This window comes from Epinephelus fuscoguttatus, linkage group LG23 (genome assembly GCF_011397635.1).
Source record: "Epinephelus fuscoguttatus linkage group LG23, E.fuscoguttatus.final_Chr_v1".
NCBI lineage: Eukaryota > Metazoa > Chordata > Actinopteri > Perciformes > Serranidae > Epinephelus > Epinephelus fuscoguttatus.
The window spans coordinates 32,011,134-32,037,256 of record NC_064774.1 but is presented as its reverse complement, the minus strand read 5'-3'; the positions used below and the strand labels follow the sequence as shown (position 1 = coordinate 32,037,256).

Here is a 26,123-nt window from a genome sequence, read left to right as displayed (position 1 = left end):
TTTCATTAGCCATGTAAACAGCTTAGTATGAGTACTGACTTTTTTTTTTATAAGGGCAAAAAAAGATCATTTTTTGCATGTAAACATTGTCATTGTTAGTCTATCTGGATATAACAGGATGATGATGATGTCACTGTTTTATGCAAATGATGAAATGATTGAACTGACTATTAACTAAGACACTTTAATCTACACAGACAAAGAATCAACAGCATTCTGAACTAATTCCTACACAGACAGTAAAGGCCATCACAAAACCAAAGTACATAACAAATATCTCTCTTTTGGGTATATGTGATATGGCGAGCAGGTTACATAATATGACATTCAATTAAATTTAGAATTTAAACCTTAAGACGGGCCAGGAACATCCCATTGTAAGTAAAACTGAGCTCTTGCCACATATTAAACCTCGTTTAGCCTGTAGTACGTTAAAACCAGAGGTTACACTGCAATGTAAAGGACAGTCGTAACAGATTATGCACTCCATTCCTGCCTCTTTGACAGCTGTGCAACCGCTGATCCTCTGCTCATGAGTACAACTCAATTTAACTTTGTGCCAGAGGGCTACACATTTACACTTTGCACACTCAGGAAAATAAGGACCAATGTGTGTTAAAAATATTACTGCAATGTTGGTGACACACAAAGCTTTAACCACTGCTTTAACAGTTCCAAGAATCCAGTGTGCAAGTACAGCAAATAGAGGGTATCAAAACCTCACACAACCAACAATCAACAATTCCAGCATGTCTGGAACATGATGAAGACAAACTTGAAATAAAGTTTAGAAAACCATGAACCACAGCCTGATGATGATGATAACAGCTGTAAAACATACTGCCTAATGTCAATAAAAGTACATCTGAAAAGTCTAAAATAACCTAAAATATCACTATGTAGCTGCATAGTGTAAAATAGATATAAAAAGGTAAGTTCTAAAGAGACAAAGTAACAAAGGAGGGGATATGATGAAAAGAGGGGTGGAGGAGCTGAAGGGAAAGGGAGGAAAAGACTGGAGCTGAGTAGAAACACATGCTCAGCAGACAGATGTGTGACGAAGGGAGGGGAAGAATGAGCAGAAAGGGTTTCTTTAAGGTGGAGTGTTTTGGATTGTGTTTCTCTCACTCCTCCCTATCTTGGTCCTGATCCAGCTCTCTCAGTTCTAATGCAGAGATGTCAACCTTCGGTCACGTCGGGAACCGAGGTTCAACTGATAGTGGTTTTTGAAAGCAGATATTTTTGCTCAGAATGAACCACCCATCAGCATCTTTATCTCTACCAAGTGTGTGGCCAAGTATTACTCAAGCCCACAGCAATATATTTAATTTCATGGGAAAATCCCCAAGTTTCCAAAGAAACCAAAGCAGGCTCTTCATCTGAGTTTTGGGGAAATATTTATGAAATGATGAACAAGGCATTTAGAATATCTCTATTTGATGGAATGTGACATATAAAAATATGCCTTGGGTCTAAACACAATTTCATCAAAATGTTTGTACAAGATGACAGAGAATATAAGCAACACCGCAAAAATATGGATTTCTTTTTTCAAAATTTAAAGCTGTATTAATAATCTTTTGGCCTCTAATATAGGCTGCGTGGCGAAAAGATACATAGATACAGATACAGATAAACAGCTCCCTTATAGTGATGGTGCATATACACTGATCACCATCAGCTTTCATCTGGATTCATAGAAAATCCAAATAGCAATATCATCCCCAGTGCCCCCCTTGCTCACTGTAAAAGAAAATGTTTATCTAATAGTTTTGCTCTTATCGCATTAAAATCCTGCCAACAATGCCATATTATGAAAGAAGAAATTCTTTCAAGTCCAATTCTGTGGCTGCTTCAGCTGATTTTTATTCACTGCGTATTCATGACAGACGTTAACAACAAGGGTGTAAAACTTTCTCTCCACTGCACAGTGAATGAAACTCATTTGAACCAGCCACAGAACTGGACCTAAAATATTTTTTTCTTCAATATCGCTCATGTTTTTTCCATTTTGCCACAAAAACAAACAAACAAACAAACAAAAAAACATGTTGATGGGAAGCTGATTTTCTGGCTTAGCAGTTGATGCTAGTGGTTAGCTGTCTGAATTTTTGTTGGTAGCTAGTGCAGGAGACCAAGGTGTGTTGGCTTTCCCTGGGATGGTTGGGACAGTTCTTTTTTTCATGCTTTAGTTCCCACCTTGTTACAAATCGACAAAAAGTAGACAAAAGCAAGACAAATGCTGTTCCTAATTGAATAATTTAATTAATTTGGTTTAAGCTATTAGCCCATGTGCACTGCGCCTTGAGTCATGTTTAGCCTAAAATTGGCCGCATAGATAAATTAATATGGTAATAAAAATGTTTTTGATGAACCTGCTTTAGGTTACAGCTAATGGTCTCTGTTTTAAAGTATGTTCAGCCTTTCAAGAGATTTATACATCTAAGCTGAATGAATAGGCCAAGTAAAACGTGCATTAACATCATATAGGCCAATATTTCAACCAATGAATGTGCAGCATTCAGGCTCTTAACTTTCTTATGATAAAACCTATGAAACTTAATAGCCTACATAAACCTATAGGCTGCATGTAACCTGTGGTAACCACATTGAGCTGATAGGTGCCATTTAAGATTTGAAAGACAGCCAGATTCCATATCTCAGTAAGTTTTTTTCTCAATTCTCTTTTCTTTTTTTTCCCAATCTGAATCTTATTTTGTTTGTTTTTTTTTTTTGTTATGGAGGCGGATGTTTAACAAATTGTGCCTTTAATATTTGGGTTGAGCTCTAAAAGACATGATAAATTGATAGCAGACACCAGTATCTATACAGGGATCAAATTGTTTGCATTACTGTTCAAGTAGTGAGTAATTGAATTCTGTTTCAATACAGAAGTATCCCAGCTGACCTTGTTTTCTCCTACTGAATGTATCTGCAAAACCATGATCTTTCCCAAACCTTAACCAAATCATGATCTTTCCTTAACTCTGACCCGTGTTTGTATAGTCTATACCTAACCAAACATGGGACGAAGCCATGCCCCTACTGCCCAGTGTGGTCAGTCTGAACTTCTTGTCTTGTTTGAGGAAATTCACACTGGTCAGACTGTGTTTTTTAATGGTCCACTGTGTCCGACACAATAACAACTTTAACAACTTTGTCCCAAAAATCTACAAGACTTAATCCAGGGTCTTTGCAAAGTTGATTTTTGTGTTTTGGGGGATGAATAGCTGCACATCCCCTGCAAAGGATGCAGGACATCCTCTGCTTCTTTGCCCGGCTTAGTGTTGTACACATGCTTCTTTTTTTTTCTAGTTTGAGCAAAAGTGTGCCCGCTCAACAGCCTTCTGCTCCAGCAGATGGTCCAGCTGTGGTTTAGCACAGTCAGAGGCCAAGGCATCCCATACTTCAAAAACTTGAATGGTTTTGTGAGTAGGACAAGGAACACCACTAAGTCTCTGTACATGCGTTGCAGGTCATGACTGCACCTCTGGATTCCTAAGATGGGCTTTACTTTTTTGATATTTAACCAAAATTTGAATCTTCCCAAAGTATTTTAATAGCCTAAAATTAACTCCATATTGGATGCAAGGTGCTCTGCTGTTAAAAAAGCTAAATGACGATTTAATATTCAAAAATATTACTGAAAAACTGAATAAAAAGTTTCCTTGGATAAGATGCCTGATTTATCTTACTGTGGCCAGTATCAGCCCAGTAAATCAGCAAACTTCTACAACTTCAGCTGGGAAGTGACGTAAGAGCAGCACACAGAGAAAAATCCCCCAGTAATCCCTGTGGTGGTTCGAGTTGTGAATGTGCTGCACACTCAAGCTGGAAGTATTGCTGTCACCCAAATGGGAGGTTTGGATTCCAGCTGGGGTCCATTACCCCACCCTATTAACATCACTGTGAACCTGGGGTCCGTTTCACAAAGCAGGTTTAGTGAAAACTCAGAGTCTGTTAACCCTGAAATGAGGGAAACTCTGAGTTTTCCGTTTCAAAAAGGGAGGTAACTCAAACCAGAGAAAGAGGGGTAACTCTAGCCTGTTTCAGAGAGAGAGGTAACTTAAGCTCTCGGTCAGTTACCGTAGTAACAGACTCTATGAACCTAACCTGGTTGGGACCAGATTTTTCTCAATGAACCTGGAGTTTCTCTCTGTCTCCGCCCTCTTTCAGAGCCACACACTCCATTTGATTTCCTCATTCATTCAGTCAGCAGGCGAGTTTTGGCGTAGCCTAGTTCTGCCCTCTGTCATTTAAAAAAAAATCATTAAAACAATCAGAGTCAGTATATTAGAAGTCCATTAGGCACAGTAGGTGGAGACTTTTTTCACTAACATGGCATGTCCTTTTGATAACGATCCCGTGGATGAAGGTGCAGCATTACTGCGCAGAGAATTAAATATTCGTCGGGAGATTGTTATCAGACTGCGCATAGATGTTCTAGCATTTCCACACAATTATCTTTTTGAGCTGTACCGTTTCACGTCACAGTCCATCATCTACATACACAACCTAATCCGTCCTCACATTTGCAACATTACCAGTCATAGTCATGCTCTCACATCCCAGCAGATATTGTGTGTTGCGCTGCGTTTCTTTGCAAATGGAAGTTTTTTGTACAATGTCGGAGACGCTGAGCACTTGAGTAAGGCAGCTGTATGCAGGGCGGTCAAAAAAGTGTGCTCGTTTTACAGGCACCTGCCTTCTTTCTGTTGGCTGAGTAGAAGTCTGTGTTAGTTTAAACAGGCTTAATTATTTAACAGAACATGATATAGATGAGAAGACATTTATGTGTGTGAAAACAGCATTATGTTGGGGATAAAACAACTGCACAGTCAAACAGCCACTTAATATTTACTTTAAAATGTAAAACATGATCAAAATGAGGTACCCCCATGAGATCATGCCGAGGTCTTACCTGTTTGAACAATGTTTTTATATTTCATCCTAAACTGCAGCCAAGTGCGCTTCTTTTGCAGCTGCAGCAGTGTTGCACTTCTTTTTGAAAACGTGTGCAAACTCGCTGTATGAGCGCATTAAGATTTCTAATTCTAGTGGGGTGAAAAACGCAGCCCTCCTCTTCCCCGTTGCCATGGTGACTCGTCGAATCGGGGCTCCATTGATGCTGGCTTTTTATAGTTGTGGTGCACGTGCTTAACTCCAGGTGAAACTACTCCGAGTTGATTAACCTGATTCAAATCAGCTGTTCTGGAACCGGAAACTCAGAGTTTCCTATCTCAGAGTAGATCAAGTCAGAGTTCAGGATTAGACTCAGTGTTTGTTGAACCTGCTTTGTGAAACGGACCCCTGGACACATGACACACACACTTTAAAGTAAAACACACACTCAGTCTGCTGACCTTGATGCAATACCACAAAAGACTAATTTCTCTGCTGGTGTTTCACTGTGCTAATGGAGGCCATGAGTTGGGTAGATTAAAGCTGCCATGTGGAGTCATCATTGTAAACAGACACTGTTTTGTTCACATCCAAAGTTTGGCCTTAAGGCTTAGCAGGCATGTTGGATTCATTTCCGATCTCAAAAAGCACTGTTTTAAAGGTCTAGTGTGTAAGATTTTGTGGCATCTAGTGTTGAGGTTGCACATTGCAACTAACTGAAACTTCTCCCATCTGCCATGCATGTAGGAGAACTACTATGGCCGACACAAAAACATAAAAATGGAAAAGATTCCATTTAGACCTAGTGTTTGGTTTGTCTGTTGTGGGCTACTGCAAAAACAAAATGGTGAACTCCTTTGAAGAGAACCTGCTCCGTATGCAACTATAAACAACTCATTCAAAGGTAACAAAAACACAACAATTCTTATTTTCAAGTGATTATAAACTAATGAAAACATACAAATATTATAATTTCTGCCATTATAACCCCCCAAATCCTACACACTAGACATTTAATAGGTTTGAACCTAAATTGTTTTTCATTGGATATTCTTCTTGTCCTATTTTACTTTTGTACTACACAAAAAAAAAACGGGGGGTTTATCTGACCTGCTCATCAGAACACTCCTCAACAGCACTGCTAGTGGTCAACACACTTGGGAGTTAACACTACAGTCTTTCTTGGTCTCTGTTAGAAAATGTCAGGTAGCAATATAGTGTGCTCCAGGGATGACATTTTTCTGAAGGCATACATGGAAATTGGCATCACCCTTGTTCCCTTGTAATAAAACCAACAGGATTTTTCCATTAGATCTTGGATTATATGGATTAATATCTTGCAGAAAATAAGATCTGTGGTAAACAAACATTCAGCAAGATAATTTTCCCAAATTAACACCACAGGCTTTATTGTCTTCCCAATTTATGGTTTCTTATCTGTGAAATAAAGGTAAATAAAAGCTTCATTTTCACTGAGGGCAGCGTGGTGAGATTCTGTAGTCCCATTTAGCCACTTGTTTGCAACTGCCCTTTTTGAGACACAAAATTTAGTAGTGGGTTATTTACTGACATATTTTACGTGACAGAAAATATGAAAGTCTCTTAAGCCAGTGTTAACCATAGACCTTATTTCAGTCATCTTACCAAAACCCACTCCAAAAACCCATTGACCCTAGGGAACCAGGGGTGCTAAAATGCTAACTCATTTCTAGATGTTAGGACTCACTCATAGTACATTCTATTGTATGAGAAACTTAAACCAAAAACAGATAGCGGAATATTAAGTTAACATTTTCCACTGACATATCTGTGACTCTATTTTTGCAAACACATGCTGTGCATTACAAATCAATTAAAATTCTAGTAGAGATCTGAGAGTGCTCCAAAACACCATATAATGGCTGACTTCTGGGAAAACAATGTATAATATATAACAATGTATAGTGTGGCCTAGTTATCTTTATGTCTTCAATGAGGTGCCATGTCTGCAGTCATCTAAACATGAGTGTCTCTCAATCCGCTGCAATATACAGTGTTAACAACAGACAACACTCTGGTCAGCCCTGGCCTGACAATGTCTTTTCTTGTAGTTTATGGTTTCCCCATCCTCACTTCAGTTGTACACCAGATGTTGATCTCATGCACATCTGGTTAGAAGCTTTTAGCTGCATGCCACGGGTAAAGAAAAAAAAACTCAAGTCCAGTCCTCCAGTACAGTTTGTTTACTTTCTGTTGCTAATTTCACATTTTCTTAGAATGGAGGGATGGAAATTTATTAGACCCATCTCTGGAATGTATAACAAATGAAGCACAAGACACCTATAATATAGTCTGATGGAATTTGGTTTAGGCTATTTCACTCTGTATAAACATGTCCTTTTCCTTTAAAGCAGCCTAAGAGAACATTCAAAGAGAGGACAGAAACCAAGTTTAAACAAATGGAACATGTACTCTGATGCATATCTCCACTGTACTTCTACAAGTTTTAGTGAAAGGTTCTTTGTTGCTGGCTTCTTTTAGCTGGACTACAACGGTGGGTCAGACTGGCAGCAAAACAAATTCATTCCTGCTTATTGAGAAAATCCCATAAGCAGTGGACTCACCTGTGTATTGATTTTGATGGTGGCAATGTCTGATTTTTTGTCAATGTCTTTTATGCTGGCTTCATATACATCACCATTATGCATCTGGACCTGCAGGAAAGAATGGAAGAATGAGAATGCAAGGAATGTAGCCTCTCAAATGAAACCTAATTTGTAGCAAAGGATTCCCAGCTGGTACTCTGGAAAGACATTGGACTCTGATATTGGACAGACGTTAAATTTTGGTTGGAATAAAAATCGAGCTGACAACATTTTGAACGTTAACATTGTGATAGTTTGCTGACGTTTGGTTTTGTCACCCATACCTCATGACTAAATGTTGTTATTCTATGTCGACATGACTTTGGCATGAGACATTTGGAAGATGCTGGATTTTTGTTACTTACCAACCCAGCTTAGAACCAACAAAATATCAATGCCATTTGTCGTCAGTATTCTACGTAAAATGGACATTGGCATTTGATGTTGTCCTGACATTAAATTTTGGTGACCCAATGTCACAAACTCAATTCAACCAAATATCAATGTCTAAAAACACTGGTGGCCAGCTGGGATTGTTTTGATCCATTTATATGAAATAAGCTTCGTATCAGGTATAACTACCTTCTAAGCTAACTAAGCTGTGTTTGAGCCAATTGTGGTTCTACCAGATATCATTTTCGAACCTCATTGCTTATATTTTGATTTGGCAAATAGCCTGGTACCAGTTCCAAGCTTTATTATATTTGCCAAATATTTGCACTCAACATCAAATTCTTATTCTTGCTAGGGTGGGTAAAACCATGAAACAATACTGTAAAAATAGAATATTTGTTGACTCTAACACTCTAAAATCAGTTCTAGCTCAGGTCTACACTCAATCAGTAATTCATCTAGCTGCATCACCTCATCACATATCGCCATTTGGTCATGGACTTTTCACGCTGAGATATGACGTGCAAGGCACCACTAGGTGTGCCGTGTCAACTTCTGCCTGTTATGTGCATTTTCTGTTTTCAAAATACACTTCTGTTTTCACAGAAAATGTACAGTTTACGTACAGACTCTTTAAAAAAAACGCACTACATCAGTTAAGCACCGTAGATTGATGTTTTTTTCCTTTTGCCGACACACGTACGTGGTTGGGTTTAGGCAGCAAAAGCACGTGTTGGGTTTAAGATAAAAGAACAGGGTTTGGCTTTAAATTCAAATGGTAAGCAAACACTGGCCTCCCGGGTGAAAATCGGTGGATGTTGGACCCATCCACCACTACTCCCACTCACCCAACAGAGACCAGCCAGGTATCATGCTGACGTGAACGGATGGCTTTTTCATCGGTATCAGATGCCAGAAGTCACTGACCAAGTGCCAGTGATCTACGACTTCAGAGTGAGACTGGGTTGATTGTATCAATGTTGGACAAGACTGACTTGAGCTGATCCACATCTTATAGTGTGTTTATCCCTGGTATCAATGTGTTTTGAATGATCACATCACATGTGGACAGCTCAGGTGTAAATGACCACTAAGACTTATTGTGATCCAATCGCTCAAACCACTAGCCGAGGTGGTCTGGGTACATTAGACCACATATCTTTTGTATTGTAAAAGCTAATGCATCCTGATGTGTCCCCGACAAGGACTACGTCATCAGCACAGGATGTGGTAGTTGTTTTGGTAACAGCGTGCTACCAGTCTATAACTTTTTATGACAGGTTGGATGAAGAGTTGCATGATCATCCGTCTTTTTGCCCTGTGGTTGCTGAATTTTAATGACAGCTATATCTCCAGCTGTACTGACACACCATTACTGTGACTAGCGAGCATGATAGCGAGTAGCTAGCAAGAATGTGAACATAATAACTGTGCATTAGGCCCTTTGACCTTCTACTATAAGTGATGTAGGCAGTTACGAAATCTGAGCACAAGTGATCAGCTGGAGATGCATGATAGACACAGGTGTGAGCAGCGATGTGTCTCAACTGTCCACCTGTGGTCGGATCACTGAAATGCATTTTTAAAACCAAGTGTAAAGAGGCTCTTAAAAGCATAAAAAATGTTGGGAGATGCACTTACTTGCTTTTGATACTAGATCCATACCAATATCATTTGTGCATTAAGTACAGAGTTGGAGTCAGGATGTGGTTAGCCTAGCTTAGCATAAAGACTGGGAGCAGGGGGAAACAGCTAGCCCGGCTCTATTCAAAGTTAAGAAATACACCTATATTGTCACCTCTGCGAGTATTTAAAGTGAAGCACAAGTGATTGGTACCTTGAGATGCTGTTGACCAGACACTGGTGTGGTGCTGGAGACTACATGGGCGTTGGTGACAATCAGTCCGTTATCTGACATCACAAACCCAGACCCACTTGACAGAGGGATGTTCCGACCAAACAGAGGATGCCTGGGGAAAATCAGTGAATTCAGTTGTACTGGCTTACAGAGAAAATATGATTGTTGATCATTTTGTTCATCCCATTATCTATTACCCATACCCATTATAAATAGGATATACTTTGTGAAACCTCTTTGAAACCTCTACAAAACACACACAATCACACACACTCATACACAGTCAGTACCTGAGGAAGAGTTCGATGTGGACCACAGCAGGAGCGATTTTCTCCACCACATCAGCTATGAAGTTAAACTTGTAACGAGGACTGGCAGGATGTGAAGGACCTATACTGGCAAAAAGAATTATGTATTTTAATAAACAGTTGACACTTTCATTTAGGAATAAATAAACAAAATTAAAATCAAACTGAAATAAACTAGAAGAAAGTGTGTTACAGTAATCTAATTGGGATGTTAATAAGGCTTCATCAGTGTCATGAATTAAAGGGATAGATCTAAAGGAGGCATGACATGAGTTGTGTGATGTACCTTAAAACTTTAAGATGGTTCAGAATGGAATCCTAAAGTCTTGCACACTGGCATTACATGACTAGATAAGAAAGTGCAGTTCTGACAGTATGATTGGTAAGATTAGCAAAGATTTCCCAACCAGTCTGCTTAAAAAAGTTAGGATTAAAAGGAAGGTTTAACAGGGTATCATCTGCATAAGTTTGGTAGGAAATATTGTGACGTGAACTCAGGGTAATGTCAGGGGTGGGTAGTGATGTGTCATAAGTAACACACGAGAGTAAAAAAGTAGTATTTTTAAGGAACAAGCATTTTTCAAGTTCCTGTTTTAACACTATACTTCTACTTCTAACATGAGTATATATTTTTTAACCAGTACTCTACTTTTTACTTCACTACACTTGCTATTTATACCTTCGTCACAACAAGTCTGCTCTAAAAGCAGGGACTGAGTGTAGGAAGCAGAGCACATGAAGAGCACCTCTACTGCAGATGCTGATGACAAAGCAAAACCCCAAAACAGTGTGTTTTAAGGTGTTATTTTAACTACAGTCACATAGAGAGTAAGGATAAACATCTCCTGATGTTACAATGAATGGCAATGAAAAAGAAACTCACTGCACACACACAGAGAGCACACAGCCGCCAGCCTCTGACTTCATGACAGCAGCAGCTAAAGGTGAATTCAACCCAGGTCAGTGAGGTAAGCTTGCTGACGTTAACGTTAGCAGTTAGCTAACGTTAAATTACAGTAACTGCTGAGAAATCTGAAAGAACTGCAACTTTCTGAAGAGCTGTTAGGAATTTTTATCCACACAACAGGATGCAAAATAGGCACCTATCTCAGTTTCGTCACTGTATGTCCTTCATATCTAACAGTCTCTGATGATGGCACTTACAGTAAATACTTTTTCTGCGTGCTCTCTGATTTAATTCCTAAAATATGCAGTGAACACAGTCAAATGTAGAGAGTAAATCTGTGTCAGGACATTGCAAAGCAATCCCCTCTGTTTCACCACCCAAACATTAACAAACCCACCTAATGGCACAAACCTGGCAGCACTTGTGGAAACTAAGTTTAAATTGCCGAGGTCTACCAGAAATAATGAGTTATATGTTGTCTCTACAGCTGCACTGTATGGTACTGAGCCAAGTCAGCTTTTGAGGAAACTGTGGTTTGTGATTTTAGACTGAAAAGAGATTCTCAAATGACAGACACAGTCCAACCAAAGGCTCAAGCCAGTGGCTTTAAAGTTTTACCATTAGTAGATTTGAGAACAGACCTAAAAGAAAAATAATAGAATTATATTTCTTGGGTCATATGGTGGTGGCTGCGTATCTGTCAGACACAGTGAAACATTAAGCTTTGATTGCATTGTTTCAATTGTGTTTCTCATTAAATGTGAATATTGTAAGCTATAACAAAGGGCAAAGGTTTAAAAGTTGTATGATTGTCTTACTGCTTGTTTTTGAGTGATACCAGCACGTTCCAAGGTCTGAATGAATTCACTAGTTGAACACAATAGTATAACTAGAGGCAATGAAAATAAAACTGTAAACTGCAGTTTTCCTTTAAATTTGTCTTGATTGAACAGAAATTATTATTTATTTAATTATTTTGCTGTGAACCAAACTTTAACATATTATCATCTCATCAAGTTGATGTAGACTTGATTGCGAACTATTGCCTATTTACATATCCAGCAGACCCTGAAACAATGGCATCCCCAGGGGGGTGGGGGACTCCTTGATAGGTCCCTACTAACACTCGATGCTGTAGCACCTCTTAAAAAGAAGTTAACGCAACAAAGAAAGTTCGCTCCGTGGTACAACTCCCAAACCCAAAAATTAAAACAAATTTAAAAGGAAATGGCAATTAACCAAGCTGGAAGAATCTCGTTTAGTCTGGGAGGACAGTATGAAAACATAAAGCAGTCCCTCCAGAAAATCACGATCTTGCAATTGCAATCATTAACGCAAATTCAACTAAAGTCCACAATAAAGTCCTGCGAATTTTCAGCGTTTTTCTGCATTTTCCGTTGTCGCGCATGCAACGTTATTTGAAATGTCATCAGACGCAAAACACGAATGGGTCTGGACACGGAGTGTACATTTCCTCTCTTCCCGAGGGGCAGTATCAACGGCTGTCACTCAAAGTGCCCCTTCACGCAATTGGAAACTCACTCCCCTCCTTGTCCCTCTTATGCTGATGACATGCCTGCCCCACAGTAATAAACAGTTGTGATTGGCCCGGTAAGCTTTAACTTTAAGCCAGACTGATCTGTGGAGCAAAATAGAATATGAGCTTGCCAGATTAGGATGGTTTCACCAGGCTAAGAGCCTTCAGCTATCAGGCTGGAATCATCTTCCTGTTTCAGTCTGGGAGGCAGACATTGTTTCAACATTCAACTCTACACTTAAGACTTTCCTCCTTGATAAAGCTTATTGTTAGGGCTGGCTCAGGCTCGTTTTGGTCCAGCCCCTAGTTAGGCTGACATAGGCCTAGTCTGCCAGGGGACCTCTAGTCTGAGTGGGCGGAAGTTCGCTGCGTAGATTAGCCTCTCATTGGGCGGAACGAGCCACCCACTGAAGTCCCGCCCTACCACCTCTGGTTGTGTAGCAGTTTTCAACTGTTTTCAACACGTCCTTTACTAACTTTTCCAGTGTTTGATCTTGGGGGGATGTAGCCATTTTTCTGCCATGGTTCGCGTCCTGTAGGCGATATTTTTGTGGGCATGTTACACCAAAACCTGTTTCCCCCCGGCAATATTTTTGTAAGCGCACTGTTGCTGTGGCACAGCCCAGAACGATTGTGATTGGTTGAAAGAAATACAAGCAGCCGGGGTGTTTTTTTCTCCAATCTTAAAGTGAGAGTCGGCCCAGCCAGACCCTTCTGGCCTGGTCTGGTGAGCGAGACTAGGGGACCTCCTATAATACACCGAGCACCTTCTCTCCTTCTCTCTCTCTCCTAAGTTCCTGAAAAGTTGGTTCTTCTTCCATTGCTAACATTCACATCCTATTACTGCATGTCACTAACTCGGCTTCTTCTTTGGAGCCTTTGTGCTCCACTGTCTCGCAGGTTAACTTGTCGCAGCTGCGCCTGAATGGTGCGACGTGGTTGTGCTGCTGCCGTGGTCCTGCTTGATGCCTCCTACTACTGCTGTTATGATGAGTCATACTTCTACTGTTACTATCCACCTTATTTTTCACGGAAACACGGAGGCAAAACAGAACGCAGCCAGCGTTGGTGGGAATCACCTTGTTGTTTACCTTGCTGAGTTTAGTTATATATATATGTATATATCACATTTTTCACATCACTATATCACCGTTTAGACTAATCTGATGTTTGTAAAGTCTATAAACACAATGACTGGACAAACATTAGTATTTTCTCTGTGTGTAATTAATAACATGGTTATCGTAGATTAGCTGGGCTAACCGTTAGCTGTTAGCCGTTAGCCGTTATTTCTCACAGTTGAGCACACGTTTGGCTGGCATGCAGAAGCACCATCTGTGTGTCGAGGGTGCGAGCCGCAGCTTCAGCTGCTCAGGTAGAGAGGCTTAGCCCGGTGTGTTTTTTCGCTGATTCGGTTCTGCAGGTTCTCTGCTGGTACACTAGAGACGGGGATCAAGCAGTTTTGTCTCACTCGGGATAGATTGTGCTTTTTTGGTTCATAGTTTATGATAGACGTGCGATTTATTCGCGTTTAGAGGGAATAAATTTCCGTTATAACGGAAACGTGGGCACAGTTATCCATACAAAATACACAGACTAACAAACTAACTGATTGACTAACTAAAAATTGAAAAAAACATAGCTTGCACCATTAGCTCCGGTAAGGCAAAGCATGAGGGAAAGTGGCTGACCGAAAGTCACACACAAAAAAACGGAAGTTGATCACTATTTACTTCCGTGTTTGAAAATAAGGTGGATACACACATGATTATTGTCATATACATACATACTATCATATATTCATATATACTTACAACATATTGTACCACATTTACCGTTATTATTACTATAATATTATTACTAAAATGAATGTTATTGTAGGTATTATCATTACTGTCTGTCCTGCATCTCTCTCTGGCTCTCTTTAAGTATCATTTTGTCATATGGATAACTGTAAATTCATTATGTTGATCTGTCCTGTACAACATCTATTGCATGTCTGTCTGTCCTGCAAGAGGGATCCCTCCTCAGTTGCTCTTCCTGAGGTTTCTACCATTTTTTCCCTGTTAAGAGGTTTTTTGGGGGAGTTTATCCGCTGTGAGGGTCTTAAGGACAGAGGGATGTCATATGCTGTAAAGCCCTGTGAGGCAAATTGTGATTTGTGATATTGGGCTTCATAAATAAAACTGAACTGAATAACCTCAGTAAATGGAGGCCACCATTACTGTCTTTAAAATTCTGTGGCACGTTCATTTTCAAACTAGGGTAGGGTAGCAAGGCTAGCAGTATCTAATGAAACTAGACAATGTAGGGCATCATTTGGTACCCGTCAGGAAGGAAGCTAAATAAAGCTTCAAAGTTAGACTAAATCTTGGCAGTGGAACAACTTGCATGGCCATTTCCAAAGGGCCCCTTGAACTCTCACCTCAAGATAGCCGAATAAAAATGGATTCTACAGGTACCTATGATTTTCCCCCAGACTTCTAGCCACTTTCTGGGGGCACCACTGCCTCGTTAAATTTGATCCACTAATATAAAAACATGGATTAGTGCAGCTTTAATTTCTAAACTGATCATAGATTACCATGGCAGGAGTATGACCCACTGACACAGGCCATGTCTTTGCATATAAAAAGTCAAAAGGATTTTCCATCAACAGGGTAATGTACACCTTCATAGAGAGACACCACTGCAGCTGCTGCTGGTAGAGAGCTCAAATAAATGACTTTCTCTGTGAATGAGGATTGCTCCCCAGAGAGGTGCACAGACCAGATGGAAGGTGTTTCAAACAGCACGTGAAAGAGTTCATGACCTGCATGGAGTCTGAATCACACATATCAATGAAAGACTCAAGAGTAAAACTGAAATTTATTGTATATGATCATATCAACCATGAGGTTTTAAGTGCTGACTTCTACTGTTTAAGGAGGAAGGGACTTTCTTGGTAAAAAAAAAACAAAACAAAACATAAGAATAATTGCTTTTGCCTTGGTAATCTAGGACAATTTTCTTCAAATTCTCTAGTACTAATCTAAATGGGCTGATGGATAATTTACAAAACGATTTGGGAGTTGGGACTTGTAGGTCAGTCACCCATATATTTTTAGTTAACCACGCCTGTAAGCATATAATGCTCTACTGACATAGTGTGTGTGTGTGTGTGTGTGTGTGTGTGGGGGTGTGTGCCAGCCACATACCCTTTTAACCCAGAGAAAATAAAGGGTTTGTGATCAAAGGAAATGTAAATAGAGTCTGCCACAACTCTGGGCTGCAGGGGCTTCCTGTTTCCTCAGTTGATATCTCCCATTGGTATACTGTATTTGTGTATGTATGTGTGTGTGTGTGTGTGTGTGTGTGTGTGTGTTTCAGATGATTGTAACCTCCTGAGCGGGGACTGTGTTGATGACTGTAGCAGTCAGTAGAGCAGCAATCTGTTTCATTCATCAGCACCAAAACACACATTCTGTCCACTTTGTTTCAGAGCAATTTCTCTAAAGAGCCAAACTTACTGTGAATATTTATGGTCCTCAAAGGCCGATTCCAAATGATTTTGTAACCCTAGCATCAGCATGAGGTAGTCTCCATAAAAAAATATGTACACTCCATGATCTCTTACTATGTCATGCCAGCATTTGCTACAAAATGTCAACTAAGTACATAAGAATGAAATACTGTATTTACTGAACTGAGTTCTTTTTAGTAATGTTTCGAGCCCAAAACAAGACTTATATGTATTATATAGTGGGGGGGATAAAAATGTCATTACTTATCATTTTATCCTATTAGATGTTTGTGTCATAATTACCATAAGAATTCTTGAGTTATAGCCAAAAAGACCTATTATGTGGTCACAGTGACCTTGACCTTTGACCTGCAGCCACCAAATTGTAATCAGTTTATTCTTGAGTACAAGTGGACGTTTGTGTCAACTTTAAAGAAATTTAATTGAAAATAAATAAACAATTCAGTTCAATTCAATTCAATTTAGTTCAATTCAATTCAAATCAAATCAAATCAAATCAAATCAATTAACTAGCCACCTTGATGCACAATAGCTGTACATAAGGATCCCTAAAATCTGGGAACTGCACATATCTCACACAGCTCATAAAAATGAAGGTAACATAACTCAAATCCCTACAAGTGGAGTTTCCCAGTGTACATAAATTAACTGAACTCACTGGCTGGAGGAGATGAAGCTTAAAACTGAAGGTCTACCTTTGTTTGGAACACTGTGGTAAATGTGTTTGTCTGCAGTCTGTGTGAAACACTTCCTCCAAGCCGCGGTCATGCTCTACTTTTACAAGTTTAGTAAACGGCAGGAAAGTTCAGACTGCACAGTGGGAGAGGGTGAGAGAGAGAGAGACGGAGAGAATGTGGGACAGATGAGGAGAGTAAAACAGCATGTCGTGAAGGAAGGATGATTATTTTATGGCCAGTAACCTTTGGTTTTGAATGGAGACAGTAGTCTAAATGAGAAACAGGTACAGGAGAGGGACTGTAAAAGAACACAAGCTGGCACTGATCCACATGATACTGGCCATGTGTGTTGGAGTGTGTCTCTGCAGAATCAGACACTTAGTTTACCATCTTGGTTGCTATATTTATTGACACTATATTTTCTCTTTACTGTAGCTGAGTATTAATTAAGCTTGGATAGAGTTATTTTAGTTTTACTGCTAATTTACACCTGATGCTATGCTGGTTCAGAAGATTCACATGAATGGAAATGAATGGGGCACAAAGCAGAGTGAAGGTTCTTTGCCACTGAACCAGAAGTATTAGTTAAAGGAACCAATAAACATCAAAAGTAGATAAACGCCCGTGCACAGCATAAGTCAAGGTGCTAGTACTGTGGCAAAAGTACAACTTTGTAAAGAAAAAACCCACATATCTTGTGGTTACGTACAGCACACAAGACAAGACTTGGAAATCTTTGATCCTCTTTCAAAGTCTTGTCTTGTGTGCTGTACGTAACCACAACATATGTGGGTTTTTTCTTTACATAGAACTAATAAACATATTTCAGAACTGCAATCACATGCTGTCTTCCCCTGGAATGACAGATGGTAGCAAACGGACGGTGAATACTGCTCAACATAAAGGTCTGAGGTCAGTTGCATTAAACACCTAAAGTTAAGATTTTCCTGAAAGTCCTAGTTAAGATTTTCTCAAAATGAAACTGGTTGCACAAAACATCCTTAAGTCTTAATGTTCATTTAAGTATTTATGGTTTTCTCCTTGTCTTTGTCTCATACTTAAGGAATCCCCATTACACAAAAGATCTTAGCGACCCAAGCAAGGTAAAAAAAAAATACTTAAAGGGCCAGTGTGTAAAATGGGTTGAAAACAGTGACATCAGTGGTCAAATTCTCGATTGCAGATCTCGCTCGCTCACCCCTCCCATCGGGTAAATGACGGTGGCCTCGTAGGGACAAAAAGCCTTGCGCAGACAAGAGTTTTTCAGGAGTAGGTCTATCTAGCGATGAGGTGAATATTTATTTAGAAATCTAAACCATGTTACGATATTGTAATAAATCCCTCATGAGCAGGAGACCAGAGGAGCGTTCGGGAAAAAGGCCAGTTTATTTGAGCACTCCAAAAACTAACAGTCGGTAACACTCCAGGGGGTAAAAGACTCCGTCCCAAACTCTGACTCTTGTAGTGTAACAGACACACTTCATACACACATAATCGTTTACCATACCAAGTGGGCACCCCCTCCCTCTCTGCTCCACCAATCTCCAGCCCGCACACTGACTGACAGCGTAGCTGGTAAACAGAGCTCAGCTGTTTATTTAGCCTAGCGATATCTCCGGACTATAGTAGCTGCAATGGACGACTTTGAACGCGATTTTGAAGAGTTTATTGTAGCGGACACAGACCCAGAGCCATACCTGTTTGAGCCGGAGCATACAGATGAGGAACTCCATGTGTTTGATGCTGAGCGGGCGAGAAGAGAGGCTGAATGCACAGAATGGGATTCGGTGCTACTGCTACCATCGTTGGGGAGATATATCATCAGGAGGAAAAGCGCCGCAGAGAGTGCATCACAAGGAGTGACGTTGCGTCTTCTTTTCCTCACAGATGACGGTTCGGGTTCATTCTCTCCTGTTGCGTGGTAAGTGTGGTCCATTCGCAAACTTTATAATTAAAAAAACTTTTCACTACTCTCTATCGACGAACTACTAACACTCTCTGTTGTTTCCTCTTCCTTCTTCCTTCCTTCCGCTGTCTTCGTTGGTTCATTTATGCACGCGAAACGCGTTCTCTGGCTGGCTGGATTGTCCGCTCAGTCTGCCATACATACAGGGCGGCGCAAGATGGCGACCTCTCTAAAGCAAGGCCCTTGCTATATATATATATATATATATATATATATAAAAGCATAATTATAAGGCTACGAAAACCAAACAAATTTTATTTTATAGCGATTATACACTTATATAAACATATTAATGGGTAGAATATTCAGATTCAGATTCAGATTGACAATAAACCATGCCAAATATTACACACTGGCCCTTTAAGGTACCTCTGACTCTATCCTAACTGTAACATAACTGAGTTTATGGTGATAAATGAAAATAACTAACACACCCAACAAGACTGTTCTGCTACCAGAGAACCCACTTTTGAGTTTACATTATAGATTTGACTTAATTAATTTCCGTTGCAGTTTCTTCCGACATTCATTTTCTGTTTTGTGGTGTTTGGGGATCAAATTTATTTTGCAGTTTGTGCTTTCTATGATTGTATTCCACCAGAAGTTGATTTTTTTCCTCCTCTGGCCAATATGGTTTTCTTGTCTTTTTTATTTCTGCCATTTTTTCCACTATCTAACTGTAAGTCAACTTTATGAGATGATAACAGGCATTACAAGTGTGAGTCCAAGCAAACAATCTCCATGGAAACTTTTACTGCTGTAAAATCTCTTTCAACACAGTAAAAGAATTAACATTTTCCTTAACTAAGGTAAGTCCCTCAGTTAAGAAGAAATTAAGCCTTAAGTGTCATATTTAAGGAGAAAACTTAAGGTGTTTTGCGCAACTGGTCCCTGGTGTCTAACAGGTTAGTAAAATCTTTTACTACTGTTTCAGTTTTTACATGACTCATATTGTGCTCTGATGAAACACAGCTCTATGTGAAAAATAGATTCAAGAGGTTTATTATCAAGAGAGGTATACTTTTAAAATGCCGAGCATCTGTCTGGACAGGACTTAAATAAATGTAATGTATTTAAAAAGTACATAATAAAGAAATTGGGCAGCATGGTGGTGCAGTGGTCAGACTCAGCACTGTTGCCTCAGAACAAGAGGGTTCAGGCCAACTGGAGTCCCTCTTTGTAGAGTTTGCATGTTCTCCCCCTGTCAGCCTGGATTTTCTCTGAGTGCTTTGGCCTCCTACCACAATCCAAAGACATGCGTGTTGGTTAATTGGTGACTCTTAATTTGCTGTAGGTGTGAATGTGATCATGAATGGTTGTCTGTCTTCATAGTCTGGCGACCTGTCCAGGGTGTACCCCGCCTCTCACCCAATGACAGCTGGGATAGGCTCCAGCACACCCACAACCTGTACCAGTATAATGACGCTGTCCAATGAAAAACACGTATCTCCACTTTTGACGATTTTGATGGACACTTCTGACACTCAATGGCGATATGTGTTGAATAGGTGATGTAATAGACATCTTTCCATTGGTCATTTGGATATCCAACGCTAACGGTTGCTAGGGAATATTATGGACACTCCATGCGCTGTAGAAAATCAAAATCGTCAAAAGTAGAGATACGTGTTTTTCATCGGACAGCGAAGATAAGTGGGTACGAAAAATGAGTGAATGAATTAAACAGAAATTCTTTTTTTTTTTCATTCTATTGTTTGTTTCTTAATTGACACACATGGGCACATGCATAAATATGGAGAGATATCAGAATGATGGGTTGCTGCAGCACAGCACCCCAAACATTTAGGGGTTCGGTGCCTTGCTCAGGGGAGTTGCCAGGAAGTAAACTGGCCAGCCTGGTTGCCAGGATAAAATGTTGGTATTGTACATTTCTGCAAACTATAGATGTTTTACATGCATGATATCAACATTCCTAAAGTGATGTAGTCCAGATTACATATATATGAGTTGAGTTTCTCGGAGGAGGAGTGGATGGTGGCTGGCGTGAGACCTAGGTGAGACGGCTGCCAAGCTGCAGACCACTGTTCAGGACCAGTGAAATTTTCCAGCCATGTTTGTGGTGACCAAACTATTTTTTTGAGCCAAACGTGATCTTTTCCTAACACTGACCAAGTCAAGTTTTGTGCCTAAACCTAACCACGCGTAAACCACAGCGTTGTCACAACATAAAATTGTAAATTGAAACATAAAGTTTCAACATATCTGCTTTCATGTGAAATCTACAAATTTAACACATCTGTTGTTTGCAGAAATGTACAATGCCTGCCTGGTACAGAAACAGCTCCCAACAGGACTTCAAGACCCTGCAAAGACTGGTCCGTTCAGCTAAACACAATTGGGCACCGCTCTACCCTGTGTCAAGGATGTTTACAACAAGCGCTGCAAAAATAAGGCCAGGAGAATCATTAAAGATCCCAGCCACCCAGATAACTGCCTATTCTCCTTTTTGAGGTTAGGAAGAAAGTACTGGGTACACCAGGCCAACACTGAGAGGCTCAGGAAGAGCTGAAGAGCTTATACCCTCAGGACATAAGGATATTGAATGAAGACCCTGACTAAGATTGCCTGTCTTACAATCTTATAATCACATGTTCACTATTACAATCCTTTGTTTAAAAATGCACAAACTGAGGGAATAGACGGGATAACATTTCACTAAAAATGCTGTTTCTACAAGTTGTGTAAGTAAGTTTGATCAAGGTTAAGGTTCAATGTTTGTTTAAAGTTATTAAAAGACAAAGTGAAGCAAATGTAAAAATGATGATCACTGATAAGTGGTTGCTAACATGTTAACAGTGGCAATGCTAATATCCCTATGTTTTTAGTTTAGTATGTTAACTTACTAATATTTGCTAATTAGCATTGAGCATAAAGTACAGTTGAGGCTGATGGGAATGTCATTAGTTTTGCAGGCACTTGGTCATAAAATAAAGTGTTGGAAAAACAGACAATTTGACCTGATGATGGCGCTAGAGGACAATTCTGAGGATTACTAAAGTCAGTAGGATTCATCATCTGGGAACAATAAGCATCGGTGCAAGATTTTGTGCCAATCCATGGCTCCACAGATGAGATACTTGAGCTAGATGAAACATTAGGAGATCATCAGAGTCTTAAGGATTTAGCACTTTCATTTTGCCACTTGTTAGCAACTACCTTTTTAAGACACATAAAAGCTTCCCTAGAGAAATCTAATATGATTGAGAAAATGTTGTTGGCCTAACCTTCAGTTCAGAGTATTAAAGACTGCATTTACTTGGCATTATTGTGGATCTTTGATTTGCAATAAGAGCCGCCCAGATTATCATGGCATGGATTCAAACGTAGCACATTTGTCAGCAAGACATTCTTCTATAAACTCTACTCCAGCACAGTTTAACAAAAAGGTTTCAAGATTAGTAATGCTGTTTACACCAAACTCTTACCCTACTTATATTATGTAACTTAAAAACAGTAACATCTGAGTCTCTTTTTAGGTGGCAGGAAAATTTGTAATCTTAAATATTTGTTGTGTTATGGATTCAGAATGATAAAGGCAGTTGGAGAAGAATTAGATACAAAATAGGATGTAGGCCCTAAAAGAACAATTTTTCCCTCAGCCACTATCATGATGTACAGATTTTTAGGCATTCTGTTATCTCAAATGGCTTAAAAATAGTGCTTATAGCTGCTGTAAATGGGGAAAAAAATCTCCCAGGGGGAGCATGCCCCTGGACCCCTAAAGGTTTGGGGTGAGCCCTGAATGTTTACCGCATCTGGATCCGCCCCTGCTCTGGGGATAGTGAAAGTATGAGCAGAAGATCTTGGCAATCTAACCAAAGTGGTTTGTTGTACCAGCTGACTAACATTTCCCTTGAGTCACGGTGCTGTGTGGCAAATAATCTAATAACTGGAGTAAGAAATCTCTGGGATGATCTCACATTCTCCCCTGATAAAGCTTAAGTAATACACCAATCCATCCTCTATCAGCACCAGACACATCAGCACTGATCTCACATCAGTCTGAGAGCTGTGTGGACTGCTTTGAACTCTCAGTTTATGGATGAAGCCCCCTCCCCTTACAGGAGAGAAACTGTCTGAGCACACACCAGAGCTGAGATACAATCTCCTCATGTGGTTTCATGAAGCAGCTCCACTCTCTGACACAAACGCTGTTTACAGAACAAGGCCTGGACATGAACTCTATGTTTGGGTTGAGGAATTATTCTAAGCCCGTCTGCAGGACAGAATAACAACTTTTTACAGGAGGTGTGGTTAATTCCCACTGTCTGCTCTGTTCCAAATGACTGGTTCTGGTCTGCTTTAACAGGCTGTTAAACCTGCACCTGCCCTCTAACCAGTGTTTATTGGCACTGTGAAGCATTACTCTGGTGACCAGGCATTATTAATCTGGCTCTTATTAATGTGGAGACAGTAGAGAAAAACCACAGGGCGGTTTATTGACGTGGGGGTGATGGGCATGACCACACTCTCTTGATGAGTCAACATGATATTGTGGGAAACACATTTCTACTAAATTGACACCAGATTGGGGTTCATTCATGGTCTCAGAAATAGCAGTTTGTAAAACAAACATTTTTGGAGCTAAACTGCTAAAGGGCGAAGGTTAATCTTTTTCTGGTGACAGAAAACATCTTAAATTTCATCTGGATTTTATCTGGAAACACTTAAAATGACAGTAGAAATGGGGGCAAGAAATCTGACATAAACATAACATAAAAATACAAGAGGCTCTATGCAAAATTCAGAGCATATGAGTTGTCTGCACATGGTTCTCAGTGGGGAGTGGCCTTCTCAACTCACAGTGGCGCACTGTCAGCACCGTTGCCATTGTTAGAACTGTTTGCAATAGCAGAACTTTTAGCACTGTTGCTGTTCTTAGTGCTGACCTCAGACTGCGTTCAGACTCTGAATCACAGATGCTCTGAATGACGCATACAGCTCCTTTAAAGGGTGCTGAGCAAAATTCAGAGCAGCCAACGGCGCTAGCTAATCGCCACAACTTTGCATTGCAAACATACAGCAGTTACTACTGATAATGGCCTCCTGATTTGTAGCTAATGGTGCTAACTCCATAAACAACTCCAAACAACAGCAACAATGCTGACAGAGCTAGTGGTGTTAACCAGGGGGAAAGTGGAGGGTGGGTTTCTGTGGCAATGCAGTTCCAATATCAGCAGTAACTGCCATATAAGTGCAGTGCAAATAAGCTGAATGATAAGTAAGCAATAGGATGCACAAATGCACTAACATTCACACGGGCAGCCAGACCACCTTACCGCAACAAACCACAGAGCTTGGATTACAACACACACTGAGGGAGCATGAATTTATTATCTGCTCAGGACGCTATTACTCCACTATATTTTTACCTTTTTAATCAAATTACGATTCAACTGTGGAAAAATCTAAAATGTTTAATGCGTAACGATCTGTTCAAATTCAGCCAACAGGCTTGTGCTCCAGTAGGCAGCTGTCACTCTCATCTATTAATGCCCCACTGACTTATCAGCAACCAATGCCACTGTTGTGCTCTATGTAAATGCAAAATGGAGAAACCTAGTGAGTCCCGATGAAGAGATGGTCATACACCATCTGAGAGCTATGTGAGGTAGCATTTGGATTTTGACAGCAGACACAAAAAAATAGTAGATAGGTTTGCTGTTTTTTTCGTCAACATATAGGATTGGGCTTTACCTTAGTTGTGCTCAAATTAATCTGAATGAAAAGCATACTTGTTCTCATTCATTCACACATTTTTCCTGGTACAAGGCATGAAAAAACTGGAAATGACAGGTATAGAAGTTTCTGCAAGCTTAGGAGCCCCCAGGTAAGCAAAAAAAAGCATTTTTCTTTTATTTTGATTGATATAATATAATAATAATAATAATAATAATATATTTTTTTAATTGACTACATTTGAAAACAATCATAATTAAGTGTTTGCTTCAGATTTTATTGTTAGATAAGACCTACAAAGTCTCTTGGGCTAAATACATTGCAAATAATTAATATTTTCTTAATGTATAATCTATAATACTGTTTATTTTTAAATCCATTCATGCTTTTCTTCTCTGTTTTTATTCATTTATTTTCTTAAATTTGATAATGTATTCAACCAGTTCAAATGCCTCGTAGCTCTACCTTGAACGTTCAGTATTAGGCTACTTAAAAAAAACATACAAAGGAAAATTAGAGTAGTTTTGGAAAGGGCTCCAACAAATTCTTGCGCCGGCCTGTCCAGTGCTGGTGTGTGTCTTGTTTACTAAATCAAACCACCAATACGTAAATCGTACCTGTGCTGGCTTCACACGGTCCCTTCTGGATCTGGCTGATGCTCGGCAGTCCCTGCTGCTGCGCCTTCCTGCTGGTCGCCTTCAGCTGGCACACGTTGCCGTACGTCTTCCCGTCGCTGCCGCACACTTCGTGGCTAAACTTGCACCGACAGAAGCCCTTGGAGAGTCGCTTGCCCGCCGGGTGTTTGCACTCCAGTCCGTCCCCGCATGGCAGGTCGTCCTTGCGACCGCACGGCTCTCCCTCTCCCTGGGCGCACACCAGGCAGCAGTTGCAGCGGTCCGGCACGTAGCCGCTGGGGCAGCTGGGGCTCGGACAGGTACTCACATCGCACCGTGTTGGACACTTGTCTATTGGCTCTGTGCTGGCAGACTCCTTGAGGTAAAGGAACACAGCTGTGTACAGGAGGATTTGCATTTTTAATGTGAGCGGACAGACACTAAAAGAGGGACAAAGAAGTTTACGCAGAGATCACAGTCCTTGACTCCGCACTGCTCATCACTTTCTGCAGACTGTCCAGATGGAAATCCACACACACGAAAGACAGTAGGGCAGATGTCCTCTTAGCAATGAAAAATACATCAGAGTAAAGCGTGTGTGTCCTGTAGCCGCGCGTAACTGTGCGTCCACAGGCGAAAGCGAGCCAGCTGAAGGTAGAGAGCATTCAGCAGAGTGAGGCTGGATGTTTCTTTGTCCAGGCAGAGTGCACATCCACTCAGTGTGGAGGATGAGCGCCTCTTGCAGTGAAACCGGCCGGAGAGAGGGAGGAGGAGATAGGGGGAGTAGCTGCGCTCCAGGAGGCGTGGCGACAGAGCTCAGACTTTGGCAACATCTCTGTTACCGTGTATGACCTCAGAAACAGACCTGTAAGTCACATTCTCCCTTGTTTCTGCCAGGTCTGCTGAGGACAGTAAGAGGGGAGGCTGCGACCAGGGCTCTGGCATAACTTTTAGAAACACTTGGTTCATGAGTGCAACAAGTCCCCTCAGTGCACCCACCACTTTATTTGAATTTTTAATTCATTTATTTATTGTAAATGTTGTCTCCCAACATTCTTCCCTTTTTGTCATCAATTCTATTGATATCTAAACATATTTATGGAGGTTGGGGTTA

General features: G+C 40.4%; 1 protein-coding gene across 1 annotated transcript in view; it reads right to left on the bottom strand.

Annotated features, from left to right (window-relative positions):
* Positions 1–25,738, bottom strand: part of htra3b (HtrA serine peptidase 3b) — a 33,954-nt gene extending 8,216 nt beyond the window's left edge. The window contains exons 1-4 of the mRNA XM_049568880.1: positions 25,013–25,738; positions 10,068–10,167; positions 9,757–9,889; positions 7,506–7,595 (exon numbers count right to left, since the gene is read on the bottom strand). Coding sequence (XP_049424837.1) covers positions 7,506–7,595; positions 9,757–9,889; positions 10,068–10,167; positions 25,013–25,427 — 738 coding nt within the window. The 5' untranslated portion in view covers positions 25,428–25,738. The remainder of the gene's footprint in view (positions 1–7,505; positions 7,596–9,756; positions 9,890–10,067; positions 10,168–25,012) is intronic.
* Between the last annotated feature and the right edge of the window lie 385 nt (positions 25,739–26,123).